At 43.1% G+C, this 21320-nt stretch overlaps 2 protein-coding genes across 5 annotated transcripts in view; both read right to left on the bottom strand.

Annotated features, from left to right (window-relative positions):
• The window catches only part of TMEM35B (transmembrane protein 35B), a 7117-nt gene extending 1330 nt beyond the window's left edge, over positions 1–5787 (bottom strand). Inside the window, exon 1 of the mRNA XM_085306741.1 lies at positions 5755–5787. Within this exon, the coding sequence (XP_085162867.1) occupies positions 5755–5787 (33 nt within the window). The remainder of the gene's footprint in view (positions 1–5754) is intronic.
• Positions 4911–20002, bottom strand: SFPQ (splicing factor proline and glutamine rich). Of its 4 annotated transcripts, XR_014896072.1 has the most exons (13): positions 19238–20002; positions 18606–18794; positions 18214–18515; positions 17989–18084; positions 16389–16585; positions 16022–16106; positions 15617–15734; positions 15325–15373; positions 15124–15245; positions 9300–12510; positions 6098–6142; positions 5755–5829; positions 4911–4996 (listed from the first exon to the last, which is right to left on the bottom strand). XR_014896072.1 is itself a non-coding variant. In XM_085306724.1 (11 exons), exons 1-10 carry the CDS (start codon positions 19886–19888, stop codon positions 6122–6124), a joined length of 1830 nt encoding a protein of 609 aa, XP_085162850.1. In that variant the 5' UTR covers positions 19889–20002; the 3' UTR covers positions 4911–4996; positions 6098–6121. The 4 variants fall into 4 exon arrangements, 2 of the variants coding, with proteins under 2 accessions (XP_085162850.1, XP_085162849.1); XR_014896073.1 differs by lacking the exon at positions 9300–12510; XM_085306724.1 differs by lacking the exons at positions 5755–5829; positions 9300–12510.
• Positions 20003–21320: the final 1318 nt, after the last annotated feature.

The raw sequence follows: 21320 nt of genomic DNA, 5'->3' as shown, positions 1-21320 counted from the left end.
GCGGGCCGCGGCGGGCGGAGCCAGCGGCTCAGTTCAGCTCGGCCCGGCCCTGTACCTGGCCCCTGGGTCCGCTCCGGCCCCGGCCCCCCGAGCCTGCTCCAGCCCTGCCCCGCTCCCGCTGGGACCGAGCAGAAGCGGGACGGGGACAGCGGCAGGGCGGAAGGACCGCGCAGGCCCTGGGGCCGCCCGGCTCCGCACCGAGCCCTCCCCAGCCGGCACCGTCCTCCGAACAACGCGGGGCCGGAGGCACCGTCTGAAGCCCGGGGGGCCGCTCCGGCTGCTCCCACGCACGAGCGAGGGGTCGGACTCCCCCTCGGGCCATTTCCGCACCGGCAGCCGCAGCCTCGGGCGCTCGCGGTGCTCCGGGTCACGCCAGCCCCACGACGGGCTGCACGCAACCAGCCACGGGCCCTGCGGTGCCCAGCGCCGCAGCCGCCCCACGGGCCTGCGGCGGGTCCCGGCCCGGGCGGCGGAGCAGCTCGGGGCAGAGGCGCCGGCACCGAAGCGGTTAACACCACAGTGGTTAACACCACAGCTAGCACCGGGGTTTTGGGGGTTTTCGTCCGGCAACAGGAGCGAGGCCTGGCTGGAGCAGAGGAGGCAGCTCCCTCCTCCCTCCCTGCGCTCGTCAGGCCCTGCAAACGCGAGACTGCGTCACGGCCTGCGCCGCGCTCGCTCGTCGACCGTCTCGGCAGCCTCTAGAAAAAACGCAGCCTCGGATCCGCGCTGCGGGAGCGAGCGAGGRGAGCCAGGAGCGCGCCGGAGGGGGAGCGACTGCCTGCAGGCGTCTACAGGCAGGACTCAGTGGTTATTCTGAATCAAACGGAAATACTTGTATATATTTTTAACTCCAGTAAACCACAACATTTCAGGCCCTTATGGTGCAGGAAGGGACCGGGCCATTTCCCAGGCTCCGTTAGCCCTTTCCAGCGATCGGCGCTCAAAGCTCGCTGCACCCCACTTCGGTTCCCTCTGCGCTAGAGGAGGAGGGGAGGAATAGATGCCTCGCCATTTCTTAACGCGAGCCTCGTGCTCTAGAGAAAGTTGCCCGCAGGTAAAAACGCAGCTCCCTTCTCGGCAGAACTCCAGCCGCCCGAGGGATTGCGCCGTCTTCCGCTCCACGGCTTCTCGCCGCAGTCGGTCCTCGTTTGTCGGGCGTCCCATAAGCAAGCGTCCTCCTGCACGGCAGGAGCTTCGCCGCCGCCGGGCGCGGGCTCGTTCCCTTCYCATCCTGTAAACTCAGCAAACCGAGTTCAGCGCCCAGGACTCCCCGGGCTCTTGTGCCRGCAGCACGAGGGCCGGGCCGTCGTCTCCCTCCTGCGCCTGCCGGGCTGGGTGAAAGCTGGTCTCCCCCGGGCAGCGCCRGGGAGGGCTCCCCGGCCGCTCCTCCGACGAGGGCCTCGGTCCCCGCGGCCGTGCGCTGCTCCGGGCAGGCTGGAGGCAGCGACGCSCTGGGAGGCGGCTGCCCCCTCGCCCTCCCCGCTCGCGGGCCGGCGTCGTGCCTGCAGGAGAGGTCGGGCAGGTCCCCGGCGTCACAGCCGCAGAGCAGCCCTCCGCGCAAGCCCCTGCCTCCGGGCTGCGCGGCGAGGGACATGGCCTCGTGAGCTGGCTAACTCCCACCCCTCACAAGGTGTCCACAGCACGGAAAAACAGTCTCATTAAATTCTACTGGGGGTTGGGCTTGGTATTTTCCAGGCTAAGCTAATCTTAGAGTAATTAAAAAAGCTGTAGTCATGCTGCCCATCTGGCTTTAGCAAGCAGCTAGCAGCCTCGGGGAGCGAAGGCTGCAGAGAAAGTGGAACACGCACCTTGCTGGGTGCCCATCTCCAGAGAGAGGGGGCCTGCAGCATGGCCAAGTACTGCTTTTTTCTTCCTCTCTATAGCTTTACCTTCTCCTTCCCCCAAACTGCTTCCCAAGCCCCCATCTCATCCCCAAGACCACTTGTGCCCCATCCCCATTTCTCATCCTAGCACCATCTCACTCCCAGGACCAGGGAGCAAACCTGGTCCCGTTAATTGCTCTCCACTGCCTGAGGTTATTTTATTACACCCCATGCTCCATTCCTCCCACACCGCTTTTCTGCAGCTCACCCACACCGCCCCTAAGCCCCGCCACGATGCCCACAGGCTCGGGGAAGTCCCCGCGCACCGGAGGCGCGCGGCAGCAGTACTCCCAGGCAGCCAGAGCACTGCAGCTGCACGTTAGCAGCATGAAACGGCAAAACTGCAAGAACAGCCGAAGATGCAGATTGCACAGAAAATTATGGCAGAGAAATGCATCCCYTGGGCTGGAATAGGGCTCCAAGCACTGCCTGTATGATCTGTATCTGCTCTCAGCCTTTTTCTTTCATTTTTTTTAAATATAGGAGCTACTTAGTAATGAAACATTTGGTAGAACCAGGTAATCAGCTTTACCAGCCAGAAAACAGTAGCCTACTGGCAGAGTGCCCAGACATTAAAGCAAAAATGCTTTATACTAGTCATCCACCAGATGATACAACTAATAGCCTAAAGAAAAAAAAAAAGTATTTTTGCAATTCCTCTTCCCCAAAACATACACAATTCCAGTACAGAAAGTGAAACGTGATATGCTTATAAGAGCTACAAGATGTTAAATCTATSAGTTTGAATGCTAAAATCACATTTAGGTTTAAACATTTTCACAGAGGAAGCAGTAGAAGCTGCAACAGTGCAAACAAAATTAAGACAAATTATTGGATAAAGAATCTGAGAAAAAGGTATCCGAGTCTGCACTAGCTGTGCAGGTAATACACTGAAGCTCACTTTCCTGCCACGATAGGCCGTTACGATTTTTACAAGCCATGTTGCCTCCCCCCGCCCCAGTAAGACATTTCCATAGGAGAGCAGAAGACTCACCTTGATCCAAACACATCCTGAAAGCGTGATTTCCAAGCGCTCAGCTGCTGCACCAGGCRCCTTCCCAGCAGCAGGGGTAACAAAGCACCACCGCCTGCCTCCGGGAAGGGATTTGTAGGAGAGCAAAGCATTTCACGAACAGCAACCCAACTTCGTCCGCCCAAGCTCGGGGGCCCGCGAGCTGCTCTGCCTCCAGGGTTGCTTTGGTGCTGTGGGTACAACATTCCTCCACGATCAGGCATTTYGGTGGGTAAGTGACCACAAGGCTCAATTTCTTTCCTGAAGCTTCCTCCCTCTTAGTTAGGGTCTCAGTTAACAGATAAATAATTCACTTGAACTCCATGCAATATTTACTAACAATGATTACAGCAGAACCTAATTATCATCTAACTGGAGGGGAGGGAGGTCAGCTTACTGACAGCACGTAATACATCAGCTGTTGGAGAATGCTGCAGGAAAGGTGCAGTACAGTTACTCAGGAAAGAAACATTTCTTTGAAGACCTTTTCAGAACCAGGACAAATCAATGATGAACTTTTTTCTCTGATTATCCTGTACCTGATTACTTGATTTCACAGGAGAGGAAAAGAGAGAGAAAGAGAGAGAACTAGCTGTTTAGAGCTTTTAACACAGCAAAACCCACCTCCTCTACTATAAACTTCCCAGCCACTATCAAATACCTATGCTCCCCTCTGCTGCTTCTAACTAGACCAACACCAGCTTGCAACCTCATTATTGCTGCTCAGATTATTTTTCTTTAACCAGCCCCAAGAAGAGATGTTCACAATTGTCTCGAGCTCAACAAAAATTTTTCTCTAACCAAAAGCTCCAATCCTGTAACATACAGTGAATATGGTGAATAGAGGTGAGCACAAGGATTACGCTACACATCTTGCTATAAAACCTGCTCTGGAAGAGTACCAGAAATTTAGATAAGAGCAGCTCTAACCAATATTGTTCCGTTTTGTTCAGGGATTAGAAAGGCAAGTAAACAGAGTATTTAATACAAACTCTAGTATAGTCATGACCGTTCTTTAAAGCACAGATCAGTTCTGTTCCATCCCCTGCACCAGTCCAAAGAACACCCTGAAGCGTCTGAAGCATTTCATGCATCTTTAACACATTAAATCCAATTTAATTTGGTCTCAATGGTCTGGTAACATATTTCCTAGCCAAATGTTCTTGGCTTCTCATGCTGCTGCAGAGGTAATCTTGTTATAATGCAGCCGTACAAACAGAGCCTGCTGTTGGTGTATTTTAATACACTAAGGAAAACTATTGTATATTTAAACATAGGATTATATTTAATAAATCACAGCATCAGCTATGCACATGCACAGAGTAGCTTTAATGGACTACAGCTGTCCTCTTTAAGAATCTCTTAAGGAGAATGATTTGAACCATGAAAAATTGTGCTGCAAGTGCTAAAATTGTGCCTTCCTGGCTTCCAGCTCTAACCTTGGTATCTTAGGGCTAATTACACAAGTCATTATTTGAATAAACCATACTAAAAAAACAATTGAATGTTACTATTTAGAATTAATACCTGATACATAGAACTGTATTTGGAGCACTGAAGAACACTGGAGATTGGCAAAGGAATGGGTGAAAGACTTCCAGAAGAGCTTGGGGAAGTGCTTTAGGCATAAGAATAATTTATWAAAAAAATAAGCTGAAGTCATTTACAGAAAGCACATATGGCTGCAAACTACTCAGGAATAAATCTAGCCTGAAAGTGTAGTACTCTAACCACAAGAATGAGCCACTAGAATAATCCCAATAGAAATAAAATCACTTATTTTTAATAGGAATCTTGTTACATTTATTAATTATGAATGGTTACATATTTCATGTACTTTTCATAGCAGAGAACAAGATTCAATCACTCAAGCCCCTCTCACCCCAGTGCTCGTATCACATTCTGTATCCCCTTCTACAACCTCACTTATGGCAGCCTCTCAAATCCACTTATACTATATTAGGCTAAATGGCTGGGTTACTCACGGAATATACGCTGAAATAAAACAGAAGTCATTTATAAGAAAACTTAAATATTTTATTTTTAAAAAATACTATTATGTTCCTTGCTCCTCTTCACTGCATTTGGACTCCATCTTCTTCTGCAAGTGCAAAGCACAAAGTTAGCAAGAACATTAAAAATGCCATCAGATGTCACACACAAAATGACATGAAAAGGGATGTCAGCACATCAGAAATTAAAGATAATGTACCTTGTCAAACATCCCCTAGCATTTTAAGTTCTCATCACAGACTTAAAACAAACAGCATTCACCTTTTCATCAACTTCAACTTTTTTCTATCTTAATACCATAGAAACAAGAGTATTATTTGTGAATTACACAAAATTCAATAGGAATTCACCAAGCAAGTCTTACTGGCTTCACAAGCTACATGTTCAGTCATGGTGTATTTCAGCTGTTACTAGCCCATCACCTGTGTGAAGTATTTTGCATGTTGTCTTTCACAAAACCTTAAGCACTTAAGATTCCCTTTTGTATTTAAATTTAAGTGGCAAGTTAGAGGTTAAGGTTCATTAGTTCCAGTTCTGTGGGTTAATTTCCCTAAATCAGTATCTGTTTATGTTCCTGCTTATGTTAATTTATCTCCAAAGACATTTTTGAAAAACATTTTATTTTCAGATAAAATATAAAATACTTCAGAAAACAGGATTTATCTGATGCTGCAGGGCTGAAAGCCTCAAGAAATGGTTATATCTTGGCTCTACAAAACAAAAATTTTTAAGTTTTATAGAAAATGAAGATTAATCCAGAGACATTTTCAGGCACATTAGTGAGTGATGTCACTTAAGGTGATACACTGCTGTAAGAACTCAACAGCCAGGAAACTACATACTCACTTGTTCACTTGTTATCTTGATCCCTCCACACATCACTGGACATCATGCTGGATGTGCTCATGCTCGGCTCCTTAACTACAGAAAGATTCAGAAGTTGTCTACAGAGATTTTGAATTCTTTTGTACAAACATATCTCAAAAGACTTTTTTGAACCACTGCTGTTGAAACCTAAGTTTGCAGTTTGGGAAAAAGAACATTAAACTCTACCCTGCAAGTCTCATGTATTCACTAATAATGATTTCCAAATATTCAGCAACTCAGTTGCTTGGAGACTGAACATTAAGTGTCCAAGCCCTTTATTTTACCCATTCAGAACAACAGAAAGAATAAAAGTTATGCTTACCTCCCATGGATGAGCACAGTGGTTTCATTCAGCTTGCATCTTCACCTAAAGGATAATAACTGAAGTTATTATAATAATACACAGAAAATTCTGACCATTTCAAAACTAACTTAGAAATAAGATTTTAAGATACAAGGACCGATTAGTTATGAGGGGGAATTTACAAATTACTCCAAAATATTAGGTGAAAGAGTAAGGGGCAGAAATAGGCTAGCCTAAACACTTGTAAAGAAGTGAAAGAATATGCAAGTAGTTGACTGAAGAATTGCACCTTGTCTGAGCACAAACCGTAAATCACCAGTCTGAGTACAATGAAGTTTGATTGCAGCCAGAGGTATACTATCCCTTATGTGAAGGTATGTAACAATTTTGTCAAGCTATTTGTTATTTTACCCTAGTTTGTCTCCTGTGGTAATGCCCTCTTCCTTCCCCTTCAGGAATGAATGGAATGTCCCTGACTCCTAACAGCCCTCAAGTTCAGTAGTCCTAGAAGTGCTTCAAAAGCCAAAGGAAGACACTAGAGATTATCATTAACAGTCTATTGTTTTTACTCCAAGCAACAGATTCTGAAGACCCACCCTTTTACTATAGCTAAGTTGAGGGCAAACTGCAACRGTCAGCAACTAGGGATGCAGTAATACAATGCTCTTTGCACACCTTTAGTTGGGAGGCAAATCACACCATGGTCACAATATGATTTGGCCAGGTCAGGAAGGGAGAAGCTCAAGTTTATCTCAAACCCACCACCTGGGTTTTATCATAGCCCTCAGGAGCAGGAAGCATAGTATGCACATTGTTTTCTATGCCATAGCAACAAACACCATGCATAAGGGATACTATATCTTTGTGCATCTTTTCAACACTCCGAATCATCCACTTATAGCCACACTCCTCCCAACCCTCCCCAGTTAGCTCTTCAGTACTGGTGTTCAGAAGCAACATTTATAGAGATGGGGTATTCACAGACCACTGCGGGATTGCACAGCCAAGTCCTAACTTGTCAATCATTATCTAGCAGCAATGACAGAAATGGGAGAAGGCCAATCCTCCCTTTTTTTTTTTTTTTTTTTTCCTTTTCCAGTAAGCAGCTATTTAAGAACCCCACTAGCTGGTACACAGAGAAAAATCTGAAGCTAATCAGCAGGTTCCAAACTTGCTAGTAGTGGAAGAAGCCAAGTCATGACCCAGAACAGCATACTTTTTATGCATCCTTTCCAACATGCTTAGCATCATTTAACATAATGTAACAAAACACTGGCCTTCCTGATCATGTCACTGCAGCTGGCAATGATTAACAGAGACATGCAACCCCATTACTGCTCAAGTCCTAAAACTACTCACAGGCCTCAGAGTTTAGCTATGGGGAAAACTGCAAGCAAATCAAGACTTTGTATGCTTAATGTTACAGTAAAGCCCCCATTCACACTATGCTGTGCTTTCTCCTGACAGCACCAGTATCTGGATCTGAGGGCCTAACAGGTACGCATATGTATTCTGACACCACACTTCTGAGCTTCAGATAAACTTTTGAGAAAAAAAGTGTATTTCAGAGAGAGAAAAATCAAGATGAAACACAATGCAAGCACTTTAATGTCATTTCTTGTACCCGCTTGTTACAGACTGACTTAGAGTAGACATTGACTATTTGCTTTTAAGTCATCTACTACACCAAGTTTCATTACTGCAAACAATCAAAGCTAGTATGAAACCCATGGTTCAGTCACAAATTGCTTGCTCTAGGAGTGTCAAAAACCTATTAGTTCAAGTATGTAGAACAAGGCAGATGTGCCAATAACCCCTCCACAACATTCTTGCAGGTAAAGTCACATATCCAGAGCACACTGGAAAAACTGGTTAGATCTGAGCATTGGTTTAAAGGTAACTAATAATTCATTTTTGCTATACGACAGTATGCATACTGTCATCAATTTTGTTACTGAATTTTATTCAAAGATTAAGCCATCACCAAAAACCAAACTAACTTTGTGACAAATGGTGTCACTGCTGGACTAACTAGAGTTCAGCTACACTCACTGTGGTGTAACCAAAGACCTGTTGTCATGATCTKGAGTTTAAGGTGCAGATGCTACTTCAGGTTTTCAAAGGAACATGAAAAGAAAGCTATAGCAGGGGGAAAAAGCTGTCCAGCAGATCACTTGTTTACAGTAACAGTCCTTCCTGGAAGATAATACAGAAGTATCCAAATATGACAGTAACACCAGAAACGAGTATGCAAAGCAGAACTTTGCAGAACAAGTGGGAAAACACGTTATACCACCTCTGAAATATATTCTTGAGCATCAGACAAGATCTAGATCAGGTGCTGAAGGAACCTTTAAATTCAGGTTCAAGAAGAGCTGGAGATCAGCATTTTTGGAAGCGTGGAAAAGTAAGCATGTTGATCCTAAAGCACTACATTCAGTATTTGTACTAATGAAGAGTTTAGAATTACATCCTCAAAGACTGATGAAAAATTAAACTCAGTATTAACTACCAAGATGACTACTGTAGGCAGAAATACAGAATCTCCATATTGTAAACTAAGGCAGCTGAACATATGACTGTCAATCAAGAATTAAAACTGAAATGTCCAATAAGCTCTATGAAACTCTTCATGGGGATATTCATTTTTGCACTCATTTGTATGTCCTGAAAAATACTCCAAAAATCAGTCTTAAAAGTGACTGTGTTAGCAAGCTTTAAGTTATTATTGCATTTAGTTTACACAAGGCTAGAACAGTAATTATCAATGCAGTTCCTGCTTAGCCAAGACTCTACAAAAGGATGCACTGCCAGTGGGCCATTTTGTCACTACAGAAAGTTAAACAGTCCTTTTCTAGGCACTAATAGCACCTAAAAGTGAGTTAAGATCACACTCCCTCTTCCCCACAGAGCTCATTCTAAGAATATTTTTGTTACACTGTAACTAAAAAAAAAAAAAAAAAATCCACACAAGCCGAGTCAATATGTACAAAGGAATCGGGTCTGAAAATACTTATCTAAGAATCACAGTAAGTTGCTTATTGATTCTGAACAAGACAAAGCTCAAAACCGAAAGCCACGCAGTTTTGATGTAAGCTTAGTATACAGGTATGAAGAGTGCTGCACTGTAATTCCACAGTCAGAAGTGTGATGTCAGAATACCCACAGTATAAGATTACATAGAAAGTCACCAAGTTATATTATATTGCTTGTTACCTACCTGTATGCAGTCGGCAATGAGAATCTTGGAGCAAGCAGGAATACTACATCCGGGTCCTAATGTCCATTGCCATTTGTGGTACTACGTTCCTCACAGTTATGAACTGCAGAAATGCTGGCTAAGTGCAGTTACGTAGCAGGCCACTAGTTTTAAGTGTAAATTGCAGTCTCAAAAACTCCAGCAAAAATTTGCTGCCACAGTAAATGGTTGCCAAGGAGAAGCCAAGAATTCTTTCTACCATAAAAATACCACAAAATCTCAAAAGCAGTTTCAGTTTCTCATCAGCTGTATATATAATTAGGTAGTGTGATGTATCTACACCAAAAGATTCGATTCTGTATTAATTTATGAGAAAGTGTGAAGATAAAGATACCAGTTTCTATATGCTGCAGAGTTTAAGAGATAACTGTTAAAATAGGCTCAATTTTGTTAAAGCAAGCTAAATTGCAAAAGCCAATGTCCTCCAAGTCCAGTACAAAAATGTTGTGATCCAGACCATCCAAAAATAGGTCTGACCAACCAAGCACTTTTCTAAATAGTTTTAAAAAAATCAATTAGATGAATCTGATTTTATGAGAAGGTCCAAAACCTCATAGGTACAGATCAAAGGAACCCAAACTGTCTCACCACCCCCATTTAACAACTTTATCAGATTTTAAAATTGATATGTTTGCCAGCTTTTAAGACATCACCTTTAAAAGGCCTTGAAATCAAATTGGCTAGTTAGCAGAATACCTTTTAATACATGCAACTCAAAGCAGAACTTGTTTGTTTTAGAAATTCTGCTTATGCTGCTACCAGGCTAGATTTAACCAAACTTTCAGATGTTTTGAAAACTGCCAAATCTTTCATGAGATTTACCAATCAGTTTTGCAACTAGTCTATTTTTAATACCTAGCAACAGTAGCTTACGTACAAACAGGGGTACCAAAAGACAACCTCTGTAAGGCACAAGGACATCAGCATCCTTCACTCTTCAAAGTTACAGAACTACAAAAGAACATACTTTAGGATATGCACCAGCATCTCTTTAATAAAGAATGACATGTAATCTGAAAAATAAACTGAAAAAATTAATGTAATGTTTACGTTCAGAATTCCCCCATCTCAGACACCTTCACCTTTTGTGGGTGTCCCACGAACACCCTCCAGATAATATATGCATTATTTAAACCTACTTAAATAAAACAAATTGCAGCTGGACTGCTGATTTTTAAGCTAAGTATCCAATACAAGGACTCCCCAATACTTGGTCTGCAGTTTAGGAACTGCTAGTTCAAAATTTCCTGAGTTGCAATTCATTGTGGTAACATGTTATCTCCCCCCAAACTTTTCTGAGAAAACAGAAACATTCACCAAACCAGCTGAGTCACTATTTAGTGCACTTCATATTCAAAGTCTGCATTACCTGRTATCAAAATTTCACAACATGCTAATATTTTTACATTTAAGGAGTAACAGCACTTACAGTGAGTACTTCAGAAGAGGGATCATCTGCACTCTAAGATATTGCAAACTGACTGAAGTTTTAACCACAGAAAAAAATTAACATAGAATTTAGAATTAGCCAATACTTAGCACAAGGGATGGAAAGATCTTCAGAAGATTCAAAGCTATTCACAGAATGCTCAACACTTGGGGAATTGTGTGAAGGTACAGCCATACTAAGTTTACCTACTGTGTGCCAAGCAGGTTGAGGTATCCTGCATTAACACCAAGGCATTTTAACACTGGGAAAGCAAGTTCCCAGCTTATTTGGTACAATATAATAAAAAAGCAAAGTAACTACCTTATACCAATGAGTCCAGAACATTTTGAAAATCTTCTGGAACTTAATGAAATTGACAGCAAGCTACCAAATTCATCCGATCTTCTATAAAAAAAACCTTAAAGGGAGTTTATTTGTACTGCGCAGTATTAACTGTTGAATTCCAGATTTAGATACTACTTTTGATGAATTTTCTCCAATCAATRATAAAGTAGTGATAACCATCGTGCAAGAATGCTAATTTCTGTATTTTGTATACAGCTTTTTCAATTTTACCCACAAGCTACAAAGTTTAAGACTACTTTCTACAGCCACCTTAATAAAGTAATTGAATTCTGAACTAGTCCACTCAATTAGCATGAGGACATAAGCAAGTTAAGAGTATAAAATTATCAGATTATCCTCTATTCGCTTAAATAACACTTCTGGTGTTTTTGCTAAGCGATTTCAGATAGGTATACAATACTGAATAAGGCCAGATCCTGTAATCTCAGGCAGCTTAACAGCAGATAAATATCACATTAGCAATCCTTTAATTAGGAAGTCAGTCAGTACAAGGCATTCTATGGATTTATTTTAAAATAACCATTCTACTCTTCTGCTTAAAGTCTTTACAAGATTTCAAGCAGTAAATGCCAAGGTGGTACGTACTACCATCCCACCACCCATTATCCATGGCTAAAATCCAGAATTCATTACAGGACTGCATCATCAATTGCAGTGTAGCTTTCACTACTGTATCTTACAGCACTTTCAAGATTTCCATTTGCTTCCTTATTGCAGCACAATTAATGCTCAAAAATCTGTACCTACTAGAAAATTAGGCTATTTGACCCCATCTTAAACTAGAGGCAGAGAATTATGGGCGAAAATCTCACTTCACTACTTTTCCACACCCTGCTCTAGTTTAACAACCTCAATTGCAAGACTCATTTGGTTTACTGCTAAAGGCGTGGTATTTAGCCTCATATTTTTAACCATTAATGGCAAGAAGAATTACATTTAGTTTTCTATTTATTTGAAGCACAGTAAAAAAAAGTTGGTACACTTTGGGAATTCAGTGGCACAAGGTACACTGCCATCAAGTTAGGGACGTTATACATCAAAAAAACAGCTAAATTTGTTTTGAAACACTGCATTACATAATTAAATTGTACTCGCCCAAACAGACCACTTACAAATATTAGGTCAGTAAGTTTCTAACATCCATAAAAACTTAGCTTTCTTACTAAAATGCAAGAATTAAAAAGTTGGTGTCTAAACAAGACAGACAAAAACAAACTGGAATGAAACTACAGGTCACATCTAAAATCGGGGCTTTTTGTTTGGGCCTTCATATTCTTCTCTCCCTCTACCATATCCTGTTGGCGTTCCAGGCCCCATTCCTCTAGGACCCTGGCCACCCACAGGCCCCGCACCTCCCTGCCCAAAGCGTTCAGGACGCTATTGGAACAGAATTAACAGTTCATTATATGTAGTTGATGTCCATGTGTGTTAAGTATATATTTTTAGAAGGTTCCGTAGTCAAGGTTCGTCGATACAATCACCATTGAGCCGATCCACAGGTACCGGGAACATAGAAAGGAAAAAAGGGTAATTTAAAAATTAGTTTATTGTAATACATGCCTTGAGGTATGTTCCCACTTGATGCATTCTCATACATCTGTTACAAAGAACAGATCCTCCCTGCAGTGCTAGAAATGTAAGCATTAGTGCAGATGTGAATTAATAACTTTTCACATTGATCTCTAGCAATTTTCAACCAAGTTAATGCAAATAGCTTGCAAACTTCTCACCTTTAGTGCAGTAAAAGTTTAGCTTACATCACTGTTGTTTCCCAATAAGCCTAACCAGAGACAGTAAGTTCAGTTCACTGAAGTATGAGCTGACATTCGTAAAATGTCATCGTAAACAGAATGCCTACTCACCAGTTAATGGCATGTGCTGCAATAGAGACCATGTGCTTTTCAAGATGGGGTTACTACGGTCTGCTGACTAAACTGCAGAGGCCTTAAGTAGTAATCAAAAATGTGATAGTGAGCACTACTGGATTACAAGAGAAAGGATTTACCTAACCAACACAACAATTGCTGCATCAAAAGACTTGCATTACGTCCCACGTATTTCAGAACTGCTGCTGTACAATATGCAAAATGCGTTCAAAGAAATTCAGTGTTTCAAGCTAGAAATATGCACAAAGGCTTGTGTGCATCCAGTAAATACCCCCTTCCCACCCCACCTTCATCACAAGCTCTTGGAAAACTGACAAGAACTTTACAGTGTTCATATACTGAGATGTAAAAGCTAGATTACCCTGCAATAAAGCAGAGACTCCAAATATCTTTACTAGTACCTCTACATTTGCATGTACTTCATTCAGTTACTGTATCAGTAAATGTGATCAGTGTTTGATCTACAGAACTGACAGATTAAAGTCAAAGACAGTTATAAACTTTCAAGTAAATTTTCCACTACTGAGTAACAGAACAATGGTAGGTAGGCTCAGTTTGYTACAAAAGGTTATCTGCAACTGTAGTAATTCACACCTCCAAGTTCTTGGCTTCTGAAAGTTAACTTCAATCCTTCCAAGAAAAGAATTTCAGAAATACTACTTAGCTTCATGACAGCTTATGTCTGCCTGCACTTATTTCTAAAGATATTAGTTCAGTAACTGGGACAATATTGTGTAGCAAAGATCTCTGTCCTAAGAAACTCAAGACAGTTAAACCATCTTACTGTCACACATTTTGACCATATCACGTTTTCAGGTATTACAGAAGTTCAGCATGCACCTGTACCATGAATTTCAGAAGGAGAAGAACATACACAGCATTCACCACAGACTGCCTAACTGTTCACTGGAAACTTATGAACTGCTTAAATATATCAGTAGATTATAAATACACTAAGGCCACCGGCACTGTCTGCTGAATCAATGATGCTCTGCAAAGTTATGATTTCAAAGATATGGTTCCCATAAAAGCAGAAGATAGCTGACAAGCTACTATGGTAGCTCACCACATAAAGCCAGAGGCCTAAACCACCCAAAGATCATTTACTTCAGCTTGTGCCACACAATACACCCTTTATGAGGAGGGTGGAAGCACACTAGTATCACAACCTGAACCAACAGATTTCCATTCTACCCATTAAGCATTTCTTTAACCACTATTGCTTCAGTGTGATAACACCAAGCAGGCTCAAAGCCCTTTCACACATATAGTGTGCCAAAAATGTACTTTTTGGAAACATACCTCTAAACATGAGATATGCAGTACTTTAACTCTACCTGTAGTCATGCCCAACAAGGAGGAAACAACAAGAAGAGGCTATCATTCCTGTATAAGATAGGAACCACAAAATGGCTGCAGTCAAGGAACACGCTACAGCTAAAAAACAGCATTTCTGCTCTTCTATGGCAAACATCAGCATATAGTATAAACGATATGCTGTTTACCACTGATTACTTAGGTTAAACTGCTGCTTAAATAGACGTGAGTACAGATTTTGAATTAACAGCATATCCATACAAAAGTGCATCAACCCTAACTAGGCTTGGAAGGGCCAAAATAAATGTAATGTTACACTGGAAAAGAGAACAAATGTCTCACCTTGTTGTAAATAYAGAAATGCCAAATTACTTAAGAACTACTACATAATTGCGTATTTTAACTCTGCAATTTGTAAAGTTGCTAACTATATCAGAAAACAATTTTTTAAAGAACATTGTATTCTGAAACACCAATTTACAAAAAATCCTTCCAAGCCTAACTGCGATGCAGAAATTCCGAACTCCAATAAAATCAGTTATCTGCAAATATGCTTAACAGCAYGTTTGAATTTACTTACAAACAACTTCCGACTCTGTAAGCTACCATAATGGTTAAGAGCTAAACTAGTACTACATATTGCCAACTAGTCCTCCACATTACCTGACAAGAAAGTCAGCAGTTAGAGAAGAAGTTTACACAACCATCCAAATACCGRTAAAGAAACTCAATTCCCAACTGCAACATTTTCCTTGTGCTAAACTAAAGCCACCACAGGATACGTTACCATGTCACTTCCCATCATAGAACCACTCATGGCTGCTTGGCCAACTCCTGGATTAGCTTCATAACCTATGCCGCCACCACCTCCGAGAGGTGGAAATTTCTGGGCTGCAGAAGCATAAGGATCTAAGGAAGAAAAATATATAATCATATTCTGACAATTTCTAAGTTAATCACATAAAGTTGTTATTAAAAATCTTTTTACCTCCCATGTTCATTGTGGTGGCACCACCCATTCTCATGTCTCTCTCTCTCTGCACAAAAGAAACAACTTTTAGCATAGAGAACCAGTTAATGAAATTCATACCGTTCAGGACATAAAGCAACTAACACAGCCAATTACTATTGTTTCATCTACACACACACACACACACACAGAAATCCCGTTACCTAACCGAAGAGAAGCAATATGCATTAAATCTTTAAAACACATCTAAAAAAAACTGGAAATCCCCGAGCACGGTAATATATCCAAGAAACAACATAATTTCACTTACTGGATCCATGTAACCCATTCTACTATAATTCTCTTCCCTCTGTCTTCTCATTTGTTCTTCCATTTCTCGCTGACGTATCATCATTTCCTCTTCCCGTCTGCGACGCTCCTCCTCCTGCCTGATCATTCCAAAATAGGCTGTTAAACCTCGAGAGTAACTAACACATGCAACATATAAAGAACATCACTTGCACAATAAAAAGCCTCTTAGTATGCACTCTGGGTTCTAGAAGTTACTGAATCACTACACAGAGAGAAAAAAAAGCTCAAATACTCCAAGAAAAACCTTTGCTGCAGTTCCATCTCTCATAAACAAACCAAACACAAATCAATGGTGTTTAAAAAGTTATTTGAGGACATACAMAAATGCACAACATGAAAAAAATCCTATGAAAGTCAAACCAACCTCAGCTGAATTTCCTTGCGCTTCTGCATTTCTTGATTATGAAGTTCTTCCATACGTCTCAGTTCTTCCTGACGCCTCATGAGGTCTACAGGAATTGAACAAGCRTTGTTTCACAAACTTTTCTCTCAGATTAAGCTCTTACCTGAAATGGATCCACTTATCTACACTATTACAAGCACCTACTTTCAGCACATCACTACTTTTCTAAGTAACAATACTCCACTTAAAACACAACTGAGAAACTAAACTTACAAGGCATTTAAGACCAAAATTCTCAATTTCTATTTAGTTAAAGGTAGTAGGAATTTATTCATGAAACCATCAAACATACTTTAAGCTAATGGAGTAAAATTTCAGAACCAATTACCTTGACGCAAGAGGTTTGCCTGATGTTCATGATAAGCATCTTCCATCTCACTTTCAAGTTTATCCTTGGCATCTTTCATGTTTTTTGCCACTTGTTCTCTCTGCTGTTTTTCCATTTCATCTAAAGATTTCCACCTCTGGGAATATTCAAATTCAAAACTGCCAGGCTGAGCAAAACGAGGAGGAGTCTCTCTTTCCCTGCAGAAAATAAGATGTTCATTCAAGCTGCATAAGCCTGGAAACTGAAGGACAATTTAAGATTACAAGTAGAACAGGAAAAATTACTAGGGAACATCAAAGGAACTCAGAAAATATTTCTCCACAACCAAGATGTAAAACTTGCTGTGACAGAATAGTGAAAGTAGTACACTGTGTGGATTCAAACACTAATATAAATTATTTTGAGGACTACAAAAAGCAAATAAAGAGACCTCTACACAATTGCTTCCCTAAGCAAATACATTCAGCTTCTGGTACCACTGCTATTTACCCTGGTCCTTTAAAAATCTTAAATACTCCACTGTTAGCAATTACCAGAGGCAAAACACTGATAGGTATAATCAGAATAGCTACCGCTGCTCAGAAGGGACAGATTTTTCAATGCTGACTTACCCCCAAAACAGCATTAAAAGGCTATTAATGTTTATTTTAACCCATATAACCTTAAAAAAACCTAAAGACTGACAAGCTTATTGTGCCATGTAAAGGATCAGGGATCTAAGATTCAGTAGATGATGGAGCAAAACTAGAAGGATTTGAGAACTTTATACACTAGCWTTTGTAAGTGTTTTTAAACAAAAAACTTTAAAAAGTTCACGCTAAGTATTTTCAAAGACATTGTCTTAAAGCAGTTTAGGTTTTTGATCACAGCATAAATTTTGAACATTTTCTTATACAAACAAGACACTCAGGATCTTCTTCCTCCACTCCCTTTCACAATGGGAAAAAACAACATTTCTAGGACAAACACGCTCAATGTACAGAACTTAACATAATGAGACACTTGAGACTCCAGCAGACCCAAACCTACTGCTCCATTTTCATATTCACTGATCAGCCTCATAAGCTGAATTCTTGGGCTTTTTAATTTTTAGTCACGGCACTGTTTAACATCTTTTTTTTTCTTTCATACTCTTAGTACTAGTTCTTAAAGTCCTTATGGAAGCATAAACTTGGATGTGCCTCATCTTTAAAAGAGGCGACAATTCTCAGTATTAGGTGAGCAATAAGTTGTAAGTCTGATTTTCCAGAGCTGCACAGTTAAGTTTCTAGGTTTCCCAGAGAAATATTGTTACTGTGCTGGGTATTTTGGCTATTTATACTTTACTCTTATTCTTTGTGATACAATTGTATCACAAAATTGTTAAACTAATGCTAAGTGAATACTGTAATCAACAGTAACATTTTACAMTTGATGGGTAGCAACTGCAAAAACATTACATTAGCTAGAAAAAGACTATTACCAAAAATAAGAACTGAGAAGTACTACAACGTAAACTTTATAGCTTGTTTCTGAAAATTTGCTGTTTTTTTCAGGCAGAGAAAATAAACTATCACGTATTTGTCATTTATTACTCTCTACACCAAGGGAAAGTGCATACTTTTGATACATTGGATTCTTCTGGGCAAGCTTTTCTGGAAGACCATCTTCATCATCCAGTTGCTCCAGTGGTTCCACTATAACTGGCCTGGGAGTGCTGAACAAAAAAAAAATCATTTTATTTTTCCATTTAAACATCCATTGTGAAAAATCATAAGGCAATGAGAATTCCTCTCAGTTTAAGATTAGTATGCTATTCACAGAATCCTAAAAAAACAAAACTTACGTTGTCAACAAAAACACTCCTTCAGTACACCGTTCAAATGCTTTTCTTGCAGCTGGTTTTGATGCAAATTCAACAATGCCTTTTCCTGTTGATCTGCCTCGATCATCCACAATCACAACAGCTCTTTCCACTGGACCAAACTGGGAAAAAGCTTCCTCCAGTAACTCGTTGGACACATAGGGTGAAAGATTACGCACTGAAAGAGCAGCAGCATGTGTGGCAAATCGAACACGAAGCTGTCGACCCCTCATAGGGGTATCATCCAATTCTGCTTTTGCAATTTCTGCAAGAGCTCTGGATTCCTGAGGAAAGTTTAAGATCCCGTTTTAGAAAAATAAGTTRTAATTTACTATTTTGTGAGAATTAAATGGATGAACAACATGAAAACCTACCAATTTAATGAAGCCAAATCCTTTCCCCTTATTGATAAAAACCTCTCCTGGCTCTCCRTATTTGGCAAACAATCTTTTAAAGTCTTCATCTGTGATATCAGCAGGCAAATTCCCAACGAACAAACGGCAACGCTGAGTATAGGTCTTCTCCCCAGGCCGCCTCAGAAGAGACAGGTTTGCTTTAAAGCCCTAGGAGGAAGGACAACAGCTCAAGCACTCCCTGCGTGCGCAGCCCTGCCGCTCACCGCAGTGCGAAGCTGCGGGCTTTTCCCGTGAAGAGAAACCCCACGCACTCCCTCTGGCACAGCAAGCGAATACAAACCCATGCTGCCACAGACCCCGCAGACTGCAGTCGGGAGCTGCCTAGGCACCTAGGGAATATGCACATTATGTTTAGGCGTTTCCGCAGGCCGGCTGCGGCCGGCGCCGCCGCTGCTCGCTGCCGCCTCCCGGGCTCGGCCCGGCCCCGCTCGGCTCGCCCTCTGCCGGGCCCCACCGCCCCCGCCCCCGAGCGCTCCTCCCCACAAGATGGCGGCAAGAGCGCGCGGGACCGCCGAGCCCGGCCGCAGCCGCCATCTTGTCTSTCGGGGAGGGGAAGGGTGGGGGGAAGGGAGGGAGGCGCCGTGACTCACCTCGTCCGAGAGCTTCTCGCCGCCGCCGCCCGGGCCCTGCTGCGAGGAGAGGCTCTGCTGTCCCTGGTGCTGCTGCCCACGGCCGCGCGGCTCCCCGCCCGGGCCGCCGCGGTGCCCCGGCCCGCCCTTGTGCGGCCCGCCCGGCCCCTGCGGAGGGCCGCCCGGTCCCTTGGGCCCTCCACCGGGCGATTGTCCTTGTCCTTTCTTAGGGCCGCCGGCGGGGGTGGGGCTGGGGCTCGGCTTCGGCTGCGGCTGCTGCTGCCCGCCCGGGCCGGAGGGAGTCGAGGGGGGAGCGGACACCTGGGCCTGCTGCTGCGGTGGCTGCCCCGCGGGCAGCGCGGATGGCGGAGGCGCCCCTGGGCCGCCCTGGCTGCCGGCAGGCCCCGCCGTGGTGGCAGCGGCCGAAGAAGATGAGGAAGGCGGAGCGGTGGTGGACACGGGCGGCTTCGGAGGCTCGGGTTTGGGGCCTCCGCCCGGCGGGCCGCCGGGGCCCTGCGGGCCGCCCCCCATGGGGCCGCGGTTCTGGCCCATACCCATGCCGGGCGGCGGAGAGCGGAAATCGTGGTTAGGGCCTCCGCGGCCGCCACCGCCTCCTCGCCGGTGAAAGCCGCCTCCCCCGCCGCCACGGCTACGGAACCGATCCCGCGACATGGTGAAGGAAGGAGGAGAAGACGAGGTGCTCCAGCGGCGACTGTCTCTCCTCAGAGCCCGCTGCTCAAAATGGCGGCTAGCTGAACGGCCTCGCCGCCGCCTTTGTCCGCCCCTTATATAGCTTCCCCGCCCCCGGAAGCCACCCACTCCGCCCCGCAAACCAACCAACGACCGTATCGGGGAAGACCGATAGCCGGAGTGACCAATAGTGAGCCCCCATTCCATAGATTCTTTGATCCCATTGGCAAGGAACTTGCCTTCCGTTGATTGGCTCATTTGACAGCCGACGTTTAGACGGGGCAATCCGTTAACCTCCCGTGTGCTGATTGGGCAATTTGATCGGCGGGGGGCGAGGTCACGAAGGGGAGCCGGTTTCCGATTGGCTGACCGAGGAGTCAGTCGAGCGCGGGTCGCAGGCCCGAGACCTCTCCGCGGCCCGCGGTCGCCCCACGTCCCGCCGCCCCCGGGGCAGCGGCTCTGGTTGCCGCGGCGGGACGGAGCGCGGCGGCAGCTCCGCGGCCCCGCTGGGCCGTATAGCGCCCCGGAGCAGCAGCCCAACGCTTTAGCGGAGGGAGGAAAAAAAAAGGAAAAGGCACTGGGTTTTAATATATTTCCAAATAAATGTATTTGCCTACTTCTACCACTGTCGGTAGCCTTGATTTCTATTTTGAAATTCTATTTGATACGAAAAATTAAATTATTTATTTATTAATGGAGAGCAGAAACAACTTCAATGTGGGAGGCTGAAGTTAATAACATTTTAACCTTTTTTTTTTTTTTCGTGAAATGCCTAACAGGGAAGTAGCATAAATGAGTATTTTCATTTAGAAAACTACTGCTATTTACCCAACTTCTTGTAAAAGAACTCTGTGTTGTATCACCTTTGCTAGTTAAAAAAAGAAAAAAAAAAAAGGCAATGTGCATTCTCCAAACATTAAAAAAAGTGTTCCCAGTAGAAGATAAGCTGTAAAAATACATTGTGGTTATGGTCATAATACGGAAAACAGGCCAGAAGTACCTTCCATCTACCCATTGTCACTGGCTTCAATGGCGCYGCACTGGAGACTCCTCTAGCCCTGTTCTAATGTCAGCACAACGTGACATTTTTAAGGCTTTCATTTCACAAGGTTTCAGCCCATGAAGGCTCCTAAGCTCCCACTGCTGTTTCACATTCAGTTTCAGGCTTGAAGAAACAAAACCTTACGAGAAGCTCCAAAGCCACGTTTTTCTTGATTTACACAGAAACCATAATTGTTGCACTTTTATGAATATGCCATTATAAATCATAAATATTTGTAAACCCCTGGGCAGTGAAAGGTGGACTTCACTGCTTAACATACTGAATTTTGCTGTGACTTTAAATTTGTAAAATAAAAATCTGACACAGATTGATCTTTTCTCAAGTAAGTATTATATTGAGCATTAGACTTCA

This window comes from Rhea americana, unplaced genomic scaffold, assembly GCF_003343005.1.
Source record: "Rhea americana isolate MKP2758 unplaced genomic scaffold, rheAme1 scaffold_246, whole genome shotgun sequence".
NCBI lineage: Eukaryota > Metazoa > Chordata > Aves > Rheiformes > Rheidae > Rhea > Rhea americana.
The sequence above is the reverse complement of the archived record's forward strand: the minus strand, read 5'-3'. Positions and strand labels throughout refer to the sequence as shown.